Below are 24611 nucleotides of genomic sequence, written 5' to 3' on the forward strand. Positions count from 1 at the left end.
AAAACCTCTGAGTGGGCCAATATGCAATCAAGTCGGGAAATTTAGGACTGGGTGTCTTAGCTGATTTGTTTCTTTGAGGAGGATTTGATACAGGATTTGGATCTGATACTGAATCTTTCTCCTGTTGATCTTTCCCACTGGCTATTTCCTTCTGGCCATGCCTTTGACTTCTGACAGCTAGAAACAGTTAAGAAAAGAACCAGTTTCTTCCCTTTAGGTCACTACCTTGTCTGTCTCTTTGCCCTTGAAAAGCTCTGTGTGCTTTTCCTTCTGCAGAAGGAAGATTTATTTTGTGACATCTCAGCAAAGTTTTGCTGGCTTAGTTCTCTCTGATGCTTTATTTTGGAATGGGGAATGGAGAAAAGAGCTCGAGAAATAGGCAAGAATAGGGAACTTTTTTTTTTTGCCAAGGGTCATTTGGATATTTATGACATCATCCGAGGGTTACATTTGGTCAAAAATTTAATTAAACCACCCTTTAAAAGCTCCTAGTTTTATTGAATTTTGAACCCTATAGTTGCCTTGGCAATGCCACCTGCATTAGGTGAATGGAGGCAGAGCTCTAACCCCTACTACAGTTCCAAATCTTGAAGCATACAGACTGGCACAAACAAGTGCTTGATAAATGTTTATTGTATTGTATGTCTTTAATACTAAATTCTTATCTGAGAAATTTGACCAAGAAATTTTCCATTTATGACTTACTTTATGTTAATAAAAATGTAAAGATTTCCTGACTAAAGTTATCTCAGCAAATGTATCTTCTAAGAAATCTTGTATGTTCTTTACATATTCATTGGATTTGCCTTGTAGGAAGAGAGTGTTTAAAGTTTCATTTTGTCATACTAAAGAAAAACAAGATTTGAGTAATTCTTTTTTTCTTCTGATCACTATTCATAATATATTCATTCCAAACTGTGTTCCTAGTTGTTCTTGACTTTCTGTTTATTCCCAATATACCTAAAAAAATTTTTCTCCAGTCTTTTGGATATTATTCTTACTAATAGTCTGCTCTTGCTCTTGCTCTTGCATCCAACTTCTGTACACTATATTCTTCTCCTTACTCTTCCAGAAGTCTAATTTGATTGACAGGAAAGACTGTCACAGATAGACACACTGTCTACAATGATGTAAATAGAAGGAAAATGAGTCTGCATACTGCATAATTATATGACCAAGTTTGACCTTGAGGAAGAGATGAGAAAATGTGCTTTCCTCTCTTCTTTGCTAGGAATTGAAGGGTGGGAGTGAGAGATAGATGTGGAACATTGTAATCTCAGGTTGGTTGATGTGTTGGGTAGTCTCACTGATTGCTTCTTCCCCATCCCTCACCCTTTCTTTTTCATTCAGAACTGCAGAAGTTGACTTTGAGTAGGGGAGGGAGAGGGATGCTTCCTGAGAAAAATGAAAAAAAGTATGGAGACCATACTTGATCTAGGGGACATAGCCTCCTAGCATTGCAAAGTCAACTTGCCTTAAACTAAACTCATCTTCTCCCCTAAACTTGATCCAGCTTGTCTATGTTAATAGAAAGATCAACTTACCAATCACTCTGGCCCAAAACCTTGAAGTCATCTTGGACTGAAAAGAAGAAAAAATAAAAATAAAATATATCAAGAAAAATTTTAAATTATTAAAAATAAAAGTATAACCCTATCAAAACAACTAGGTTGAATTAGTTCCTTGTACATACACACTGGACACTAAAAGGCAGTTCTTCCCTTTCTTCCACATGGAGATAATTTATCTTTTGCAATCACAATTTTGTTCTTGAAAAACACCTCCCTGGGTTGATTCTCTCTTTCTAATTTTTGGCCAAAGGATTCTACTTCTTTCTGTGATCTCTTTGCAATCTACACCATTAGAGGAGAACCTACATTAGTGAACTCACATATCCATTCAAGTATCTAAAAAGTCTGGAATCCATAAATCCATCAGGCAACAATCATTGATTAAGTATCCACCAAAGACCAGGCACTGTGCTAGGCCCTGGGATACAAATACAATAAATAAAACAATCTCTACATTTTATAGATGGAAACCTGAATTAAGATCATCACAATAGGGGTGCAGAGAAAGGAACAATGGGACAACTATTGAAGAAGGAGAAACAACAATACTTAACAACTGGTTTGTTATGAGAGTGAGAGAGAAGAGAGGAATCTGAGATGAAAGAAAAGAGAAGTCTGAAATGAGAGGAGAGAGGAGTTCAAGATGACTTCAAGGTTACAAACCTGGGTGACTAGGAAGATGGTCTTTCTATTAACATTGAGAAGTTGGGGCAAATTTAGAGAGAAGTTGATGGGTTTACTTTTACACAAGTTGATTTTGAAGTGTTGGAAGGATAGTCCTCTAGGGCAGTGGTCTTTATACCTTTTTGACTTTTTACCCCATGAGTTAAAAAAAGTTTTGAATACATTTCCCTAGTATGTAAATATTTACTTATTTGTACTTGTACTTATTTATACATGCACTTCTATATTAATAATTATATACCTTATAGAATTTAGAAAATAAAAAACAATAAAAATGATATAGAAACTCCATAGGATTTCCACTTGGACTCAATAAGAAGCCACTGAGTTTTTTGAGTAGAGAAGTGACATGGTTAGACTTGGGCTGTATGGAAATCACTTTAGCATCTATGTAGAGGATATTATTAGAAAGGAGAGAGGTTTGAAACAAGGAGAGAAATTAGGAAGTTATTGTAATTGTTCAGGCCAGAAGTTATGAAGGACTGAATTGGGTTGGTGGCCATAAGAGCAGAGAGAAGGAGACAGATACAAGAAATGCTTTGGAAGTAGAAATTACAATATTTAGCAACAAATTGACTGTTGGGGGTGAGGAAAAGAGTAGCACTAAGGATCAGGCAAAGGTTACAAATTGGGAGACTAGAAGAATGGTGGTTGGGTTGGGTGGTTGGGGGACTTGAAGAAATCCTTAGCAGAATTGGGGAAATTTGGAAAAGTTTTATGATTAAAATATAATTGCATAATCACAATCTATTCATGCATACCCATCCTTGTGCTATTCATTCTTTTCCACTAAAAATTTCACATTATCCCTACTCACCATTGTGAGTGTGTCAGATGTGAGGATGGGGGATTTGGGCTTTCCTATTGGCCAATTCTTTGGAGGACAAGCTCTATCATGGAGGAATTCCTGCTACTGGAAGGAAGTTGTTATACTCAGGGGTTAGGACTGGGGATTGTGGGAGATCTTGTCTGCTGTAACTGTTTAGGTCAGGGATAGTTTATAACTTACTTAAGGAGCCTATACCCTATGTAGCCCTGCAGTGCCAGAAGTGGAAGAGGAGAAGGAGTATTTAAGGGGATGGTATAGTTATGTTTGAGAGAAATCTATGATTGGTTATAGGAGGGGAAAGAAGAGGTAGAATTCATCTTTCTATCTTCTCACTAATTGATTATTAATTCCTTAGATATTAACCCAAGGCCCTCCTTTGACTCTAGGAAATTGAAAATATAATACTCAGAGCTCTGGGGAGAGGTTGGGAATGTATATATAGGTTGGGGAACATAGGAATAATAATTATGATTTTCTGTATAAATGTGTGCCTCACTAATATAATTTACATTTGGACCCACAGATGCTGTGTGAATTTGTAGAAAATGGAAGAGAAAGTAGAGAGTAGTGCCAAGATGTTGGAATAAGGCAGGAACTTGCCTGAATTCTCCCAAATTCACCTCCAGTGAACTATAAAATAACTTCTCAAAATTAATTCTAGAATGGCAGAACCAACAAAAAGATAGGGTCAAACAACTTGGCAGGCTAAGACAACTATGAAAGTTGGCAAAAAACATCTGTCTTGAGTAAAAGGGCAGTACAGTTCAGTACAAGCTGTGTTTGGGCAAGCCAGAAGCAGGTTGGGTCCAAGCAGGCCAGTAGGAGGCCCTGATCCCTGTTGCAAGTCAGTAGACAGCAGATCAGAGACTCAGCAAGCCAAGAGTGAGACCCTTCACCCTGGTGTAACAGGTTAGCTGCCAGACCTGGGCTACCAGTGCAAGAAGGTAGCTAGAATGCCCCCTTACCACCAAGAGCAGAACCTAAATTTAAAAGTCACAAAATAGATTGAAAAAATGAGTAAAAGGGGCAGCTAGGTGATGTAGTGGATAAAGCACCCGCCCTGGAGTCAGGAGTACCTGGGTTCAAATCTGGTCTCAGACACTTAATAATTACTTAGCTGTGTGGCCTTGGGCAAGCCACTTAACCCCGTTTGCCTTGCAAAAAAAAACCCTAAAAAAGAAAAAAAGAAAAGAAAAGAAAAAATGAGTAAAAAACATGAAACTGACCATAGAAAATTACGGTATTGATAGGGAAGATCAAAACAAACTCAGAAGAGAACAACAATGTCAAAATGCCTACATGTAATGCCTCAAATAAAAATGAGAATTGATCTCAGCCACAAAAAATAACTCCTAGAAGAGATAAAAAAAATTTTAAAAATCAAGTAAGAGAGGTGAAAGAATAAATGGAAAAAGAAATGAGAATAGTACAAAAGAATCATGAAAAAAGAGTCAACAGTTTGGTAAAAGAAGAACATAAATGGAAAAAAGATTCCCTAAAAAGTCACTGAAGGAAACAACTCTTTAAAAAGTAGAATTGACCAAATGTAAAAGGAGGTACAAAAGCTAACACAAGGGGCAGCTAGGTGGCACAGTAGATAGAGCACCGGCCTTGAAGTCAGGAGTACCTGGGTTCAAATCCGACCTCAGACACTTAATAATTACCTAGCCATGTGGCCATGGGCAAGTAACTTAACCCCATTGCCTTGAAAAAAATCTAAAAAAAAAAAAGCTAACACAAGAAAATAATTCCTAAAAAATTAGAATTGGGCAAGTGAAAGCTAATGTCTCCATGAAACATCAAGAATCAATAAAACAAATTGTACTCAAAGGAAAAAATAGAAATTGAAAAAATCCACTGATCATATCTTGAAAGTGATCCCAAAATGAAAAGTCCAAAAGATGTTATAACCAAATCCAGATCTCCCAAGTTAAGGAGAAAGTACTGCAAACAGTTGGACAGAAACAATTTAGATATAAATCCCCAATTTAGCAGCCACTACATTAAAGAATTGGAGGACTTGGATTATGATATTCCAGAAGGGAAAAGAACCAGGATTACAACCAAGCATCACCTACCCAGAGAAATTGAGTATGGTTCTTCAGGGCAGGGGGAATGGGCATTAAATGGAAGAGAAAATTTGATTTTCAAATGCAAGACTCAAGAGAAGCATAAAAAAGTAAGCTGGAATGAGAAAACATAAGAGATTCAATAACATTAAACTGTTTAAAAACCTAAATGAGAAGATGATACTTATAACTCAGTTCTTTCATAGAAGAATAGACATAGACAGAGGTTGCAGGTAAAAATTGACTTTGATCGAATGATTATTACAAAAAAATTAAGAGGATAAGAAAGAGTAATGTACTTAGAGAAGAGGGAAGGGGGAGGTAGAATGTGGCAAATTATCTCAAATGAAGAGGTACAAAAGACTTAGAGTGGAGGAAAAGGTAGGGTTGGGTGGGCATCACTTGAACCTTACTCTCATTGGAATTAGTTCAAAGTGGTAATAATATACACACTCAGTTGACTATAAAAATATATCTTACCCTAGAGGGAAGTAGAAAGAGAGGAGACAACGAGAAGGGGGGAATACTGAAAAGGGGAGGGCAGATTAGAGGAGGTAGTGGTCAGAAGCAAAACAATGGTGAGTAGGGACAGTGTGAAAGAAGAGAGAAGGATAAATAGAAGGAAAATAGGATGAAGGAAATACCATGGTAATCATAACTATGAATGTGAATGGAATGAACTCATCTATAAAACAGAAATAGATATCATAGTAGATTAAAAAGTAGAATACTACAATACATAGTTTACAAGAAATATTTGAAACAGAAATACACAGTAAAGGTGAGGGGCTAAAGGGGAAATCATTTATGCTTCAGCAGAAGTAAAAAAGAATGGCAGCACCTCACACCTATCAGACTGGCCAATATGACCAGAAAGGGCAATGATCAATGTTGGAAGGGATGTGGGAAATCTGAGACACTAATACATTGTTGGTGGAGCTGTGAACTCATCCAACCCTTCTGGAGAGCAATCTGGAATTATGCCCAAAGGGCAACAAAAATGTGCATACCCTTTGATCCAGAAATATCACTATACCCTGAAGAGATTTTGAAAAAGAGTGAAAACATCACTTGTACAAAAATATTCATAGTAGCCCTGTTTGTGGTGGCAAAGAATTAGAAATCAAGTAAATGTCCTTCAGTTGGGGAATGGCTTAACAAACTGTGGTATATTTATGTCATGGAACACTATTGTTCTATTAGAAACCAGGAGGGATGGGAATTCAGGGAAGCCTGGAAGGATTTGCATGAACTGATGCTGAGTGAGAGGAGCAGAACCAGAAGAACATTGCATAACCCTAACAGCAACATGGGGGTGATGATCAATCTAAGTGGACTTGCTCCTTCCATCAGTTCAACAATAAGGCACATTTTGGGGGTATCTGTGATGGAGAATACAATCTGTATCCAGAAAAAGAATTATGAACTTTGAACAAAGACCAAAGACTATTACCTTCAAATCAGAAAAACAAAAAACTGTTATCTTATTATGTAATTTTGCTATTTCATACTTTATTTTTCTTCCTTAAGGATATGATTTCTCTGTCATCACATTCAACTGAAATCAATGTATAACAAGAAAATAATGTAAAGACGAACAGAATGCCTTCTATGGGGGGTGGGGGGAGGGAAGCAAGAATGGGGGAAATTGTAAAATGCAAAATAAATAAAATCTTTCTAAAAAAAAGAATGGTAGCAAGTATGATCTCAGACAAAGCAAAAGCAAAAGTACATCTATTTAAAAGAGATAAGGAAGGAAACTACATCTAGTTAAAAAGTACCATATACAATGAAGTTATAGCAATATTAAATATATGCATCAAGTGTTATTGCATCTAAATTTTTAAAGAAGTTAAATGAGTTATAGGAGGAAATAACACAGTAAAACTATACTACTGGGAGACCTCAATCTTTGGTTAAAAAAATATAAAATAAAGAAGTTGAAGAAGTGAAAAGATTTTAGAAAAGTTATATATTATAGACTTCTGGAGAAAATTGAGTGAGAATAGAAAGAATATACCTTTTTCTTAATAGTCTATGGCACCTACATAAAAAGTATATGCCCATGTATTAGGACATAAAAACATCAGAGTCAAATGCAGAAAGGTGGAAATATTAAATGCAACGTTTTGAGATCATAATATAATAAAATTACTTTTAATAAGGGACCATGGAAAGATAAATAAAAAATTAATTGGAAAATAAACAATCTAATTATAAGAAATGAGCGGGTCAAAGAAAAATAAAAACCTCAATTGGTCAAATGGAAAGCTCTTTCAAAAGTAGAATTGACCAATTGGAAAAGAAGTTGCAAAAAGTTAATGAAGAAAACTCCTCCCTAAAAAAAAGAATGGAGTCTGCAGAAACTAATGACTTCATAAGATAGCAAGAGCCTGTCAAACAAAATAAAAAAATAGAAAAAATAGAAGAAAATGTAAAATACCTCATCAGCAAAACCACTGACCTCAAGAATAGGTCGAGGAGGGGCAACCTGAGAATTATTGGACTTCCTGAAAACATTGAAGAGAAAAAAAAAAAAAAAGCCTGGATGTAATATTACAGGATCTAGTGATGGAAAAGTGCCCTGATATAATGGAACCAGAGAGCAAAGTAGTTATTGAAAGAATACATCAATCCCCTCCAGAAAAAAGATCCTAAAATGAAAACACCAAGGAATGTTGTGGCCAAATTCCAGAACTATAAGATAAAAGAGAAAATCCTGCAAGCAGCCAGAAAGAAACAATTTAAATATCAAGGAGCCACAGTAAGGATTATGCAGGACATGGCTGCATCAATGTCAAGGGATCTAAGGGCCTGGAAGGAGATATTCCAAAGAGCAAGGGAGCTTGGAATGCAGCCAAGAATCCACTATCCCGCAAAGCTGAGCTTTCTCTTCCAGGGAAAAAGGTGGACATTTAACAAAATGGAAGAATTCCAAAAATTCCTGATGAAAAGACTAGAGCTAAATAGAAAATTTGGACATCAAACAGGAGATTCAAGAGACACATGAAGGGGCAGCTAGGTGGCATAGTGGATAAAGCACTGGCCCTGGAGTCAGGAGTACCTGGGTTCAAATCTGGTTTCAGACACTTAATAATTACCTAGCTGTGTGGCCTTGGGCAAACCACTTAACCCTGTTTGCCTTGAAAAAACCTAAAAAAAAAAGACACATTAAAAGGTAAAAAAAAAAGGGAGGGGCAGTAAAAGAAAAAAAACTGCTATCCAATAAGTTGAAACTGGCTATTCCCAGCATGGGGAAAAAGATTCTCATAAATAATGAGAACTGTAACTCCAACAAAGAGAATATACCTAGCTAGAAGTGATGGACATTCATGACCTATCCATGAGACTGTTATCCAATGGGATGTAACTGACTTTAACCCCACTTGGGAGAAAGACTCTAATAACTCTCAAGAATTTTAACTCTATTAGATAGAATGTACTTAGCGGGAAGTGACGGATACTCAGAATTTTCTATGACTCAGAATGATTTTAAAAACACTAACTCCTTAAAAAGTGGGACAGGAAGGAGACGAGAGGAGGGAGGGGATTGAATGGGGTACATCTCATTACACTAAGAGGTACAAAATACCTATGGTAATAGAGGGGAAGAAGGGAGGAGATGAGAAACACTTGAATCTTCTCATCAGACTTAGCTTAAAGTCAACTTACATATACTCAGTTAACTTAAAAATCATCCAACCTTTCAAGTATAAAAAGGGGAAAAGGGGGGGGGATGGAGAAAGGGAGGGGGAGCAGTATAAAAAAGGGGAAATAACAAAAGGAAGGAAAGGGAAAAGGGAAAAAGGGAAAGTGGAAAGAAAGGGGAGGGGATGATATAGGAGGGCAAACATACTGAAGGGGGTAGTATTCAGAAACAAAATACTGGGGAGTATGGATAAGGGGGGGAAGGGGAAAAATACAAACAGAGGGAAGATAGCATGGAAGGCAATAAAGAATTAGTAATCATAACTTTGAATGTGAATGGAATGAACTCTCCCTTAAAACATAAGTGAATAGCAGAGTAGATTAAAAACCAGAATCCTACAATATGCTCCTTACAAGAAACTCATTTGAAGCAGAGAGATACATTTAGAGTAAAGGTAAAAGGTTGGAGCAAAATACATTTTGCTTCAGCTGAAGTGAATAAAGCAGGGGTAGCAGTCCTTATCTCAGACAAAGCAGCTGCAAAATAGATAGCATTAAAAGAGATAAGGAAGGAAACTTTATCCTCCTAAAAGGTACCATAGACAATAATTTCAACACTGAATATATATATATATATAATATATGCACCCAACAGGATACCATCCAAATTCTTAGAGGAGAAGCTGAAAGAACTACAGGAAGACATAGACAGCAAAACTGTACTAGTGGGAGACCTCAACCTCCCACTCTCAGATCTAGATAAACTGAATCATAAAATAAACAAGAAAGAAGTTAAGGAGGTAAATAGATTGTTAGAAAAACTAGATATGGTAGACTTATGGAGGAATTGAATGCGGATAGAAAGGAATATACCTTTTTCTCTGCAGTACATGGAACTTATACAAAAATTGACCATGTACTAGGACATAAAAACCTAATGATCATCTGCAGAAAGGCAGAAATAGTGAATACATCTTTCTCAGATCACAATGCAATAGAAGTCATATGCAATATTAGGCCAAGGAGATATAGACCCAGAACCAATTGGAAACTGAGTAACCTCATTTTAAAGAATGAGTGGACCAAAAAATAAATTATAGAAAGAATTAATCATTTTTTCCCTAGATGATGACAATAATGAAACAACATACTTTTGGGATTCACTCAAAGCGACTCTCAGGGGATATATCTTTAAATGCTTACATGAATAAATTAGAGAAAGAGGAAATCAATGAACTAAACAGGCAACTAAAAAAATTAGAGAAAGAAAAAATTAAAAATCCCCAACTAAATACCAAATTAGAAATTCTAAAAATTAAAGAAGAAATTAATAAAATCAAAAGCAAAAAAACTAAGTAATAAATAAAGCCAAAAGTTGCTTTTATAAAAAAACAATAAAATTGATAAACTTCTGGTCAATTTGATTAAAAAAAGAAAGAAGAAAACCAAATTGCTAGTATCATAAATGAAAAAGGTGAACTCACCACCATTGAGGAGGAAATTAAAGTAATAATTTGAAATTATTTTGCCCAACTCTATGCCAATAAATTTGATAATCTAAGTGAAATGGATGAATATTTACAAAATGTAAGTTGCCCAGGTTAAATGAAGAGGAGATTAAATATCTAAACAACCCTATCTCAGAAAAAGAAATTGAACAAGCCATCATTGAACTCCTTAAGAAACAATCTCCAGGGTCTCATGGATTCACAAGTGAATTCTATCAAACATTTAAGGAACAATTGGTTCCAATCCTATATAAACTCTTTGTAAAAATAGGGAAAGATGGAACTCTGCCTAACACTTTCTATGAAACTAATATGGTGCTGATACTTAAACCAGGAACAGTTAAAACAGAGAAAGAAAATTATAGACCTATTTCCCTAATGAATATAGATGCAAAAATATTAAATAAAATCTTAGCAAAACTATTACATTATATTCAGTGGGGAGAGGCTAGAGGCATTCCAAATATGATCAGGGGTGAAACAAGGGTGACCGTTATCACCACTACTATTCAATATCGTATTAGAAATGTTAACTTCAGCAATTAGAGAAGAAAAAGAAATTGAAGGAATTAGAATTGGGAAGGAAGAGACAAAACTCTCACTCTTTGCAGATGACATGATGGTCTACCTAGAGAATCCCAAGAAATCATCCAAAAAACTACTGGAAACAATTAGCAATTTTAGCAAAGCTGCAGGTTATAAAATAAACCCTCATAAATCCTCAACTTTTCTATATGTGTCTAGCAAGATACAGCAGGAAGAGCTAGAAAGAGAAATCCCATTCAAAATAACCTCAGACAATATAAAATACTTGGGAGTCTATTTGCAAGAAACTTTTTGAAAACAATTATAAAACACTTCTCACACAAATGAAATCAGATTTAAAAAACTGGGCAAACATCAACTGCTCCTGGATAGGTAGAGGTAATATAATAAAAATGACAATTCTACCAAAACTAACCTACCTGTTTAGTGCCCTACCAATCAAAATTCCAAAAAATTACTTTAATGAGTTAGAAAAAGTTGTAAGTAAATTCATATGGAGAAATAAAAAGTCAAGAATTTCAGGAATTTAATGAAAAAAGTGCAAAAGAAGGGGGCTTAGCCCTACCTGATCTAAAATTATATTATAAAGCATCAGTCATCAAAACTGTTTGGTATTGGCTAAGAAATAGAGTGGTGGACCAGTGGAAAAGACTAGGGGCAAAAGCAGAAAATGATTATGGTAATCTGCTGTTTGATAAACCCAAAGAGTCCAGCTATTGGTATAAAAACTCTCTCTTTGATAAAAACTGCTGGGGAAAATTGGAAGTTAGTATGGAAGAAACTTAGATTAGACCAACATCTCACACCCTTTACCAAGATAAGATCCAAATGGTTACAGGATTTAGACATAAAAAACAATACTATAAGCAAATTAGAAGATCAAGGACTAGTTTACCTGTCAGATCTATGGAAAGGGGAGAAGTTTATGACTAAGGAAGCGATGGAGAATATCACCAAAAACAAACTAGATGATTTTGATTATATTAAATTAAAAAGCTTTTGCACAGATAAAACCACTGTAACCAAGATCAAAAGAAATGTAGTAAATTGGTAAACAATCTTTACAACTAATGATTCTGACAAAGGACTCATTTCTAAAATACACTGAGAAATGAGTCATCTTTTTTTTTAAAAAAAAAAGGCATTCCCCAATTAACAAATGGTCAAAGGATATGCAAAGGCAATTTACAGATGAGGAGATCAAAGCAATCCATAGCCATATGAAAAATTGCTCTAAATCATTAATTATTAGAGAAATGCACATTAAAGCTTCTTTGAGGTACCACCTTATACCTCTCAGACTTGCCAATATGACCAGAAGGGATAATGATCATTGTTGGAAGAGTTGTGGGAAATCTGGGACACTATTACACTGTTGGTGGAGCTGTGAACTCATCCAGCCTTTCTGGAGAGAAATTTGGAACTAGGCCCAAAGGGCAACAAAAATGTGCATATTCTTTGATCCAGAAATACCTCTACTGGGTCTATACCCTGAAGAGATGATGAAAAAGTGTAAAAACTTCACTTATACAAAAATATTCATAGCAGCCCTGTTTGTGGTGGCAAAGAATTGGAAATCAAGTAAATGTCCTTCAATTGGGGAATGGCTTAGCAAACTGTGGTATATGTATGTTATGGAACACTATTGTTTTATTAGAAACCAGGAGGGATGGGAATTCAGGGAAGCCTGGAGGGATTTGCATGAACTGATGCTAAGATGAGCAGAACCAGAAAAACACTGTACACCCTAACATGGGGGTGATGTTCAACCTTGATGGACTCACTCATTCCATCAGTACAACAATCCGGAACAATTTTGAGCTGTCTGCAATGGAGAATACCATCTGTATCCAGATAAAGAGCTGTGGAGTTTGAACAAAGTTCAGGGACTATTCTCTTTAATTTAGGAAAAAACCCAGATATCTTATTGTCTGATCTTGTTATCTCTTATACTTTTTGTTTCTTCCTTAAGGATGTGATTTCTCTCTCATCACACTCAGTTTGGATCAATGTGCAACATGGAAACAAGATAAAGACTGACAGATTGCTTTCTGTGGGGGGCGGAAGTAAGATTGGGAGAAAAATTTGTAAAACTCAAAATCTTTAATAAAAAATAAGGAAAACAAAGGAAAAAATATTCATTAGGGAGATTGATGTATAATTTTCTTTGTTTTGGTTCTTCCTGGTTTAGGCAGCAGCACCATATTGATGTCATAAAAGGAATTTTACAGAACTCCTACTTCTCTTTTTAAAAATAGTTAATGTAGAACTGGAATTAATTGTTCCTTAATAAATGTTTGGTAGTGTTCACATGTAAAGACTTCTGTACCTGAAGACTTTTTCATAGGAAGTTTATTGATAGTTTCTTCAATTTCTTTTTCTGAAATGGGGTTAAGTATTTTATTTTCTCTTCTGTTAATTCAAGTGGTTTGTATTTTTGTAAATATTCATCCATTTTTTGATGCTGGTAATTCTGTTTTCTTCTTTTTTTAAATCAGATTAACCAAAGGTTTATCTGTTTTATTGATTTTTTTCATAAAACCAACTGTTAGTTTTATTTATTAGGTTAATGATTTTCTTGCTTTCAATTTTAATTTTACTTAATCTCTTTATTTTCAGAATATCTAATTTGGTATTTAATTGGAAATCTTCAATTTGTTCTTTTTCTAGCTTTTCTTAGTTGCATACCCAATTCATTGATCTCTTCTTTTCTCTGTTTTATCCATATAAGCATTAGAGATATAAAATTACCCCTAAAAACTGCTTTGGTTGCATCCCATATATTTTTGTATAATGTCTCGTTGTTATCATTTTCTTGGATGAAATGCTTGATTATTTCTATGATTGTTGTTTGATCTACTCATTCTTTAAAATTAAGTTGTTTTAGTTTCCAATTAATTGTTACATTAATTTAGTTTCCAATTCATTTCCCTGGCCCTTTATTACATATAATTTTTATTGCATCAAGATCTGAAAATTATGCATTTATTCTTTCTGTCTTTCTGCATTTGATTTTAAGATTTTAATGCCCTAGTACTTGGTCAATTTTGGTATAAGTGCCATGTACTGCAGAGAAAAAGGTATATTCTTTTCTATCCCCATTCAGTTTTCTACAGGTCGATCATATCAAAGTTTTCCAAGATTTTATTCACCTTCTTGTCTTCCTTCTTGCTTATTTTTTTAGACTTTTTACAAGGCAAAGGGGTTAAGTTGTTTGCCCAAGGCCACACAGCTAGGTAATTATTAAGTGTCTGAGGCCAGATTTGAACTCAGGTACTCCTGACTCCAGGGCTGGTGCTCTATCCACTGTACCACCTAGCCTCCCCCTTCTTGTTTAATTTTGTGATTAGATATATCTAGTTTTAGAGGGCAGTTGAGGTGCCCCGTTATTATAATTTTGTTGCCTATATCTTCTTGTAATTCATTCAACTACTCCTCTAAGAATTTGAACACTATACCACTAGGTGTATGTATGTATACATACACCTAGTGGTATAGTGTTCAAATTATATATATATATATATATATATATATATATATATGTTTAATAGTGATATAATTTCTTTGCCTAAGATGCCTTTTAAGAAGATGTAGTTTCCTTCCTTATCCCTTTTAATGAGATCTATTTTTTGCCTTTGCTTTGTCTAAGATCAGGATCACTATCCTGAATTTTTTTACTTCTGCTGAAGCATAGTATATATAGCTCCAGCCTTTTACCTTTACTCTGTGTGTCTCTCTCTGCTTTCAAATGTGTTTCTTGTAAACAACATATTGTAGGATTCTGGTTTTTAACCCATTCTGCTATCTGCTTCTGTTTTATGGGAGAGTTCATCTCATTCACATTTACAGTTAAGATGGCTAATTATTTCCCTTCATGTTATCTTTTCCCATTTGCACTTTTCTCTTTCCTTTCCTCTTATTACTCCTCAGCATTGTTTTGCTCCCTTTCCCCCTTTAACTTTTCTTTTAAATTTTACCTTTAAGTCTACTTTCACTTGTACCTTCATCTTCCCTTTTATCAGTCCCTTCTTTCCTTTTCTTTCCATTTATCTTCCCCTTCCCCTACTTCTGTGTAGGGTAGAATAGATTTGTAAACACAATTGGGAATGTATGTTATTCCCTTTCTGGGCCAAATCTATTGAATAGCATTTACTCAGTGTTCACATCCTCCCATCTTTCCATAGTCTATAATAGGTCTTTGTGCTTCTTCACCTGGTGTTATTTATCCACTAATGCCTAGTCTTCTCCTTCTTTTTATGTTTTTATGGTTTTAACTCTGACTTGTGCTCACATTTCTTTGTCAAATTATACTTTTTTTATCTGATCTGATAGAAGTATTATCAATCAAAGTACAATTAAAGGTTGATTGATTGGTTGCTTGATTGATTGATAAGCAGCATTGCCTCATAGTCACTAAGTACCCTCCCATCTTCTGTCTCATTAGAAATACACATTTCAAGAATCATGAATTATATCAAATTATAATCACTTTATACCTTACCCCTTTTTCAAGGACCCACCATGAACACATAATCCTCATAAATCAAAGCATCATGAAAAGTCAAATCATTTCATATACCATTTGTACCCCTGAAGCCTACTTCTTCCAATTGTAGCTAGTGTCAAGCTAAGCCAAATCTTTGCATGATGTTTCATGTCCAGTCCCTCTAAGTATACTCTTTCCCTCCATCTCTATAGTACTCTAAAAGCCCTAAAGCCCTCCCCAACCAAAGTACCAAGTACACTCTCTTCCAGACTCCCCCCTTTAGCACTTCAGTCATGGTATTTAAACACCAGTTAACTAAAGTATGAGTTAAGATAAAATCACTTTCTAATCTCTTTATGTCCAGCCCTTCTAAGTGTGCCCTCTGCCCCTATGGTACTACAAACCCCTATGTATCTATAAAGTAAAATCATTTCTGATTTAATTAAATAAGAGCCTCTAAGTACAGGGAACACCCTGAAGATCTCTCTTAGGAACTTTACAAATGATTGTAAGGTATGGGAGACACTGGCACAGGTAGGTCCAGCATAGAATGTCCTCATCAGAGAAAGTGCTGACCTCTATGAGCAATAAAGAATTAAAGTAACTCAAAGGAAACGTGAAACACATAACTTTAAACTCCTCAGCTTTTCACCATAACTATTTGTGCATGATCTGTGGTAGAACATTATAAACTTGTATTGGTCTGATTACTGACAGTTGGACAGATGCATTGTAATTTGTCTCAAACATAGTGATGTCATTTTGGTCTTCTTTGATAGAAGGACAGGAACAAACCATACCCATATCCTCTAAATACAATCTGTTCAACTATATCTATCAACAATCATTTCAACTTTAATTACCCCAAGAGAAATATAATTCTCTCTTTTTTAAAAAACCAATAAGCTCGAAGTCTGTTTACTAGAATCACAGAACTTCAGAGTCAGAAGTAACCTGAGAATCTATAACAACATAAGAGGCTTAAATGAGCTACTTACTGTATGTCAATAATATGCAAACTTTAAAGTATCAATCCAGTTATCATTAGCTTTGTTATTTCTGTATGGAAAGCATGATACAGAAGTTGGAGACAACTCCAGAAGTCATTTTCTCTAAACTGTACCAAAACAAAAACAAAAAAAAAAAACTTGAAAAACTGTGAAAGATATAGCTCTTCTAAAACAAAGTAACTTTAAAAGCATTTCAAATTCCTCAGAGGTCAGCAAATACTGTCCTCCCCCACCCCGCCTTTCCCCTCCAATGACTTGAAATATATAGAATCAAGAATGTTCCTCAATGGTAGCCAAACAAATCATTTGTTATGCTTGAGTCTTCCTACCTACCATCTTACTTCATGATATCACTCCTTTTAAAAGAATTCTTTTTCTTCCTTCACAGATACCAAGATCACAGCTTTTAAACTAAAGAAACCAGAGATCATTTAATCTAGCAGCTTTGTCTTTAATAAATCATGACTCAAACTCATTATTCAAAAATCATTTCCCAGATGAAACTTCCCAAAATTAATTGTGCCAGTCCTTATTTTTGTCATAATCTTTTATAATATAGAAATTGAAAAGAGTATTTTCAAGAGTTATCACTAGAACAAAACTTTGACTAGAACAGAGAGAATAAATCTGTGGCACAGGATACATTATATCCACTTTTAGTGTAATTCTGACTCACTTCTCAGCACAGGTTTCTCTTTTTCTTTTTGTTCCATTTGCCCACCTCCCTATTTTTATCTCTTTTTTCTTCACCATTATTTAAGTACACTGGGTCAATCAGTTAAAAAGGATTGCTGAATTATATTCTAAAAGAATCCAAAATCCAATCTCAGCTGAATTAAATTTATAGGATCTGACTTAAAAATTGCTAATAATCATTGATGTTCTTTTGTTGTCTTTCCATGATACATATAAACACACTTAATAGCTAACTGTAACAAAAAGAAAGAAAAAGAAAAAAACATGTCTTGAAGCTATTCTTTTTTCATAGTATCCATTTAGATTAAACAATATCCTTAAATAATTCATCTATTACACTGACTATTACATAGTCACTTCAATTAACCCTGAAAGAGTTGTGGACTGTTGGAATCCGTTATGCACATATGTAATAATAATAATAATAATAAATAGCCCTTACTATGTTTGACTCACTATGGGAAGTGTTTACAATCATTATTTTTATTTAATCCTCACAGTTACCCTGGAAGGTAGATATTATTATCTCCATTTTGTACATACTAGTTATGTGACCACAGGCAAATCAGCCTTTTGAGGTGACTTTCTGAGTGAAGGTTGCTTAGGTTTGTTGTTGTTGAGGCAATTGGGGTTGAGTGATTTTCCAGGGTTAAATGACAGCTAGTGAGTGTCATGCGTTTGACGCAGAATTTGAATTCTGATCTCCCTCACTCCAAAGCCAGTGCTCTATCCCCTATACCATCTAGTTGCCCCTTAAGACACAGGTTCTGAACCTGAAGTCTCCATATTCCCAGGTTCATGAACTGAAATTAACATCTTTCTGACCTCCAACTGAAATTTAGAATTTCCTTCAATTGTTAAAAGTCAAAAAGCATCATTCTGAAAAGAGGTTCCTAGGTTTCATCAGATTGGCTGCCAGAGAGATCTATGACACATAAAGAATTTCTTTTTTAAGACTCTGCCGATCTGATTTGCTGAAGGAGTTTCTATGTTAAGATTGCCCATATCAGTGAAATTCCAAGTTTGGACCAACCCCCCAAAGAATAACTAAATGTGTCATTATAACAATAAATGAAATTCATTTAGTATTTTATGGCTTACATAGTGCCAGTTGATCCTGGAAGGTGGGTGGTACAGATATTGTTGTCTCTTTTTATGGGTGAGTTTTTGGTGTTGGAATGTTAAGACCTAAGGTCTTAAAACTAGTAAGTGTCAGAGATGAGGATAACCAACACCAAAAAAAAAAAAATGAACTTGAAACAGTATAATTAAATTGACCTCAAGAAAGAGATATAAGATTGTACCTTCTTTGCAGAGATGGGTGTTTTTGAATATGGAATACTATCATAGGATTAGTTTTGCTAAACTGCTTCTCTTCCTCTCCCCCCTTATATATTTTTATAAGAGAGTCTCCTCAGAGAGGGGCTGGAAGTGGGATTTATTGGAAAGTGAAAGATACAATTTTTAAAACTGAAAAGTAACAACATGGGGATATTTAAATTAGACCACTGAATGATACATGGCTCCCAGGTGATTGTGTCTTGCTATTGCTCCAGCTTTTCTAAAGTAGATGTGGACATATTGGATTGCTCAGAACCCTATTTTTGTACTGAATCATCAGAGAAAAGGGAGCAACTTTATTGGTTGGCTCCATTCTGATTGACAACTCACCCAGCCAAGAACACTGGCTTTTATAGAGGCCCCATATTGAACAAAATTCCTGGAAACAATTCTGATAAAGACAGCCAAAATAACTTCCTTCTAGCCTGACTCATCCTCAAAACACTAAGTTAACCCAATCTGAGTTTGGGTTTTCTATTCACATCCCCTTCTTCTCTGCTTTGATAGTTAACAAATGTGTGCCTTGTAAACAGTAGTCAAAAATATATGGAATTAGCGCAATTTAGAATCCCACATTGTCACCACTTTTTTTTTCCATTTGTATGAAAAAAAAACAAAACAGCAAAATCCCAAAGATTTAGAAACATACTTGATTCCAGTTGTGTTGCTACAGAAAAAGTGTAGACCAGCAAGAATACTTTTTGATGATGGAGCTCTGTATCACAGTTTCACTGTTTGTGAAGTCTATTCCATTGGACTAGATAGCCCTTTCAATTTGGACTTTGAATGATGCTGTGAATTTGTGCAAGAGCACTGGATTTGTAACCATAAGTATAATGAACAATTATGATATCTGGAGCAAGAACAAGCAGCAAAAAAGGTATCCTTGAATTGGTTGTTAAAGAAAAATTCAGTGGAGCTAGGGAGTTGCTCCCTAGCTTAGGTTGCTAAAAGGGTGGTGATGGGAAGATTGACAAATTGGTTGGTGCTAACCCTGTTTCTTTTCCCTCCTGTTCGCTAAAGGAGTACAAATGATGTCAGCATCCTTTAAATTTCAGTTTTCTGGACAGAGATTCAGTTACCCCACCCTAGTTATGGTTCTTTTTGTAAGGTTAAAAGTCAACTGAGAATGAAAAGGGGAGTTATTTTGAGAAAATAGCCTTTTAAAAAATCCAAACTAAAAAAAAATCTTAAACTAAATTGAACTAGAATATATTTGATAACTTAAAGACATTTGAACTCTTCCTTCAGATTCTGTGCTCCAGTGTTGCATCTGTATATTTCATTCTTATTTATAAAGCACAGAACTGCAGACAGCTGCATTCCTTTGCTGGAATGCCATATGGTTTAATCCAAGCCATATGCAATGAGGGAAAAGTAAAGTGTCAGCAGTCATCCTTCTTCTGAGTGGAGGAAAAAGCAAGTTGTGACCTACTCTATCGGTATACAGGATTCTGTTTTGCACTCTATTTCCCATTGGGGGAATCAGGGCCACATTATATAAAAATATTGGAATGTGCAGTATGAGGCAAACTCCTTTCCTCATTTCCATGACTGACACTAGGTAACAGGAAATACTGAATAAAACTTCCAGCACTCCATATGGAACAGTAAGAACAATCTGTTTGCTTTTTCTTTTTAAATTCCATAATCCTTTGTACCTCCTCAGAAATCTTATTCTGACACCTCATTATGTTGTGAAGAAGTTCTTAATGGCGAGGTCAGTAGAGCAGAAGCCCTGTTAGATTTTAACAAACTGGAAAAGCTTTCAATACCATTCCAGTAATAGCTCTGTGTGTTATCTGAGGTCCAGTCTAGTTACTTGAGCAGAGATTTGTTGCCAGAATTTAGGCCCTAATGGAATGATTTTGTTCCCCTTGACTTCAAAGACCCACCTATTAAGGAATTATGTAAATATATGATTAAGAATTTCAAAGGATGAGAAAGCATGGCACAATTGTAATCTGGATGAGCTGAAGAAGAATACGAAGCCAATGAAACTCTTAAAATATATTTTCATGATGTGATTTGAAATTAAACTAGCCAAGCACAGCCCTTTGTAATGAAATGTGATGTTTAAAAATTAGAGTAACTTTATGCATATACTTTATTCAAGATAGGACTGTTTACCTAATGAAAATAATAATGTAAATAATGTAAGGCAGCTCTCTATGTACAGAAGCAGGTTAAGAGCATTGACTGCTACTAAAAATCTCTCTCCAATCCTGTGCTTGAATCCCTATTTGATTCCATAACCTTCCTTCTGTACCTTTCTCCTTCATCTCTATCTGTCCTTCACATAAGTTGACTTTCTTTTTAGTACCTCTCTCTCACCCTTTCCCTTTCTTTGTTACCCATTTTACTCATTATTCCTCTAGACAAACTTTTTCCTTCCATTTTTGGAGTTGACCATGTAAATTCACTTTAATTCAACAAGTACTTACATCTATTATATCAAGCATATCCTAGACCTCTAAGAAAGAAAAACATTAGTTCTGGTTCATATTAGGTTTTCTTTTTTCTTTTGTTTAAATACTAGAATAGACTTCAGGTTTCTAGACTATATCCATACTAAATAGCATGGGTTTTTCTGACCAAGTTTTGCAAAAACTTAGGATCCTTCATGAAAGCGTGTATGATTCTGTTGGATGTTTTACTTACACATAAGTATTTGGTCTAGCTCTTTAATTTCATTGGCATGGCAATTTCCTGTGTGCTCCCAGTGTGAAAGCTCCTTCCACTTCTATAGATTTGTAACTCATAATCAGGGAACACTGAGAAGCTGCTTATGGTCAGCTGGTATACATTGGAAGCAGATCTCCTTGTCTTCATGACTGACCATTACATGATGATGCTTTTCTTACATATATATATATATATATATATATATATATATATATATATATGTATTTATATATAGTGCTATCTCTAATAATTTAGTACACAATTCTAAGAAGCAAAGTCCAATTTCAGCTAAAGAAGCTTGAAATATGCTTGGAGAAGGCAGCACAAATCCCACTCTCAAGTCAATTTTCAAAGACAATTGGATTCAGTGGACAAATAGGTGGTACAATGGATAGAGCTCGGAGCTTGGAGTCAGAAGGATACATCTTCACCACTTGAAAAACTTATAAGCTGTCTGATGCTGGGCAAGTCACTTAACTGTATTTGTTTCTTCATCAGTAAAGTGAACTGGAGAAGGAAATAGTAAACCACTCCAATATCTTTACCAAGAAGAATCCAAATGGGATCACATAGAGTTGGACACCACTGAAGAACAAATGAAATGAAAGGTATTTTGCAAACTCTTAAAGTGCTCTACAAATAAGAATTGCTATGGTTGCTCTGCTGCCCTCCAGTACTTTGAAAATCCTGCATTTCCATAGTTTCAAGTCTTTCCTTTACTGATAACTATCTCTCACACTTCTAAACCTTGGGACTTGATGGGACCTAACAATCAATCACTTGAGAGTTTGCCTGGTCTGGGAGAACCCCAGGTAATCTCAGTGACACTCAGAGGTTTAGGATTCTGAGGGGGTACTGCTTTGGGGGAGGAATGGTTATTGTTTTTTCAGGCTTAACAATGAATGGTTCATTGATCTTAAAGTGGGAATATATGATTTATTGTTGCTTGTTTGTTTTTGTCTGAAGTTTTCTTGTCTTTAAAAAGTGTCCAGAGTTCTGGTAACAAAAGAAGTGTCCATCGTGCCAGTAACAAATAGGCACACCGAACGTGTTGTCATATAGAAAGCTCCCCAATTTTCCATACTCTTTGTCAACTCTTTTGCACTGTTCATTCCCCGTACCCCAGAACGCTCCAAAGACAGTGAAATTTGCCGAGAACGGACAGGCAGCAACAACAGCCTCTGGGAACCTAGTCTTCCTGGAGTCTCTTTGGGCCCCTCTTTGAGCTTAGGGATGACTTTTCCAGCCTGTTGCGGATAAAGCCAAAGCAAACCGCTGTTTAGAAGACCTTTCCAAAGGACCGATTCCCCAGGAGCTTCCAGAAGAGGTCGGGCTGGTCAGCCTCTAGCCCCTCGGTTCCCAGCACCCCACTTGGGTGGGCCCCCTCCCAGCTCAGGCGGTATGCGACCTCTCCCTCTTCAAGAAGTTTTAGACTCCAGTTCAACCTGGGTGAGGACAAGGGAAGGAAAGGGGCCAGAGCTGGGGGGAGCCGAGCGAGGAGGCCCGTTTTGGGGGAGGGTCAGTCTGTAGGTCTGCACACACACACACACACACACACACACACACACACACACACATCTGGCCCCGCTGGAATTTCCACTCCCTTTCTAGGATTGTGGCTGAATTGTTCCCGCTGCCTCTCGAGTCACGTGAATGGGCGATTAAAACCTCAGTTCTCTGCCCGCCCCAGCCGCCCTGGGTTTCCCTTCAGATTCTGCCCTCGGGGCTGCAGCGGGGGATGCGCCCTCCCTCGCCCAGGCCAGGAGCCCCGGAGCACCTCCCGACAGCCTGGGTTAGCGGCTGACACCCCGGGCCACCCGCTTCTTCCCCCCCCCCCCCCAGACTCCAGGCAGACCCTCAGGGGCCGCGGCTGTCCACATCGGTCTGGCTGAGTTCTCGAGATGCCAGTTACCACGGAAGAAGGGGAAGCGAGCAACGAGGCCCCCCTGGCTGGGGAGGGGAGCCCAGTCAAGATTACCTCGGAGCTACAGCAGCCCACAGAAGAGGTAAAGGCGAGGCAGGGAAGGGCAAGGAGCGGGGATGGGTGGGAGGACCCCGGGGCCCCTGTCTATACCAACCTACAGGCTGAAAAACCTTTGCCTGGCCCCGGTAGCCCTTCTCTTCCTCCTCCATCCTACTTAGGTAAAGAAACAGGTTGTTAAGGTTAAAGTTACTCTTACAGTACTAATAGTCTTACACCCTTCTCTCTTTCAAGAGGATCGTGTGGAAGAAGCAAAGGACTTGTTCATTACTTGCTCGCAGGATTGAATCCCTACCCTTTCCCCTTCGCCTTTCCTGAGGAAGAGTGTAGTTCTTATTTCCTTTTCTGATCGCAAACTACCGTTTCTAAAGGCTTATGTAGGGCAGCTGGACTCACTCTTCTGTCTTTGATCCTTCATTCTTCAAAAGGCTGAGTATAAATTCAAAACAGTGATTCGATGCCTCTAGGACTTGGGAGTTAGTTGGTGCTCTATTTAGAAGGGGTCGAAAGGAGGGAAAGACAAATTTCCAAGTTAATACTGTGAGCTTAAGCCAGCATTATTCATCACCACACCAGGGCACACTACAGCGGAGCGATACAATTTGGTTCATTTCTCCTACTTACTAGCGGTCGGACTTTATAGACAAGTGGATTCCTTTTTATGGGATTCAGTTTCCACCCAAGTAAAATCGGGCAATGGACAAATTGTTCTTTGCCAGGTTCCATCCATCCCCATGTCCTCTCAACACAGGGAAAAGGTCTTTCGACAAAGTTCACTGCTCCTTCTGTCCCAGGGCTATTTCCCAACGTCATCCCATCCACACGCCATCTACCTTTTAAGTATGCTTCCATTAGATGCAGGTGAAGCCCTGTTGTTTGGAATGAGAGTGTCTTGGAAGTCCATACTGTAAAGCGGGAACCCAGCCTATACAGGGTTGTTTTGGGAAAGTTTACTCTGTTCTCAGCTTTGAGATGTATGGCTCCTCACTTTCTGTTAGCCTAGATCACTGCAGTGAATCCACATGCCTGTTTCCTGAATTCCTTATCCTGAAATTTTCAAAGGGGGGAAAAACCCAGGGCAATAAGGCTAAGATTGCAGCTCTAAATTCAAGAGTAGTTTGCAAAGATTGCAAACAAAAAAGCTTTGTGTGGATGTGAGATGATCCTCTTCATCTGGAGAAGCGATCTTAGTTAACACTTGGCTTACATTGATCTGTAGGTCCTGAGGAAACAAACCTATCACTTGTCCCACTTTTTCTCTCCTATTTCAGGGATAACATGGGGGTGGAGTGGGGACTTCCTAGGATGTGGACTCTAGTTTGGGGCCATTTCCTGATTTCTATGGATGTTTTTGTACTATTACTGCCCTCCCCACCCCACTATTCAGTTTCCAAACAGCTATCCATTGTTGTTCAGTTGTGTTCCACTCTTTGTGACCCTGCAAGTCATTTTATCCATGAAGTTTTCTTGGCATCTTTTCCCCTGGAATAGATTACCATTTTCTTCTCCAGTAAATTAAGGTCAAGTGACTTGTTCAGGGTCATACTGAATTCCAAC

General features: G+C 36.7%; 1 protein-coding gene across 6 annotated transcripts in view; it reads left to right on the forward strand.

The window, feature by feature from the left end:
* Positions 1-24611, forward strand: part of LOC141504324 (two pore channel protein 2-like) — a 129031-nt gene that overhangs the window by 17878 nt on the left and 86542 nt on the right. For 3 of the 6 annotated variants that reach the window (XR_012473280.1, XR_012473281.1, XM_074209266.1), the window contains exon 1: positions 22660-23079. The exons of 1 other annotated variant lie outside the window; for it this stretch is intronic. Coding sequence is in view for 3 of the 5 variants with exons in the window: in XM_074209266.1 (XP_074065367.1) it covers positions 22975-23079 (105 nt within the window). In the remaining 2 variants the exon portion in view is untranslated. Of the gene's footprint in view, positions 1-22651; positions 23080-24611 lie in introns of those variants that run through there. 2 more of the 6 variants (XM_074209269.1, XM_074209265.1) reach the window with 2 other exon arrangements.

The sequence above is a fragment of the Macrotis lagotis genome, chromosome 1 (assembly GCF_037893015.1).
Source record: "Macrotis lagotis isolate mMagLag1 chromosome 1, bilby.v1.9.chrom.fasta, whole genome shotgun sequence".
Taxonomy (NCBI): Eukaryota; Metazoa; Chordata; class Mammalia; order Peramelemorphia; family Peramelidae; genus Macrotis; species Macrotis lagotis.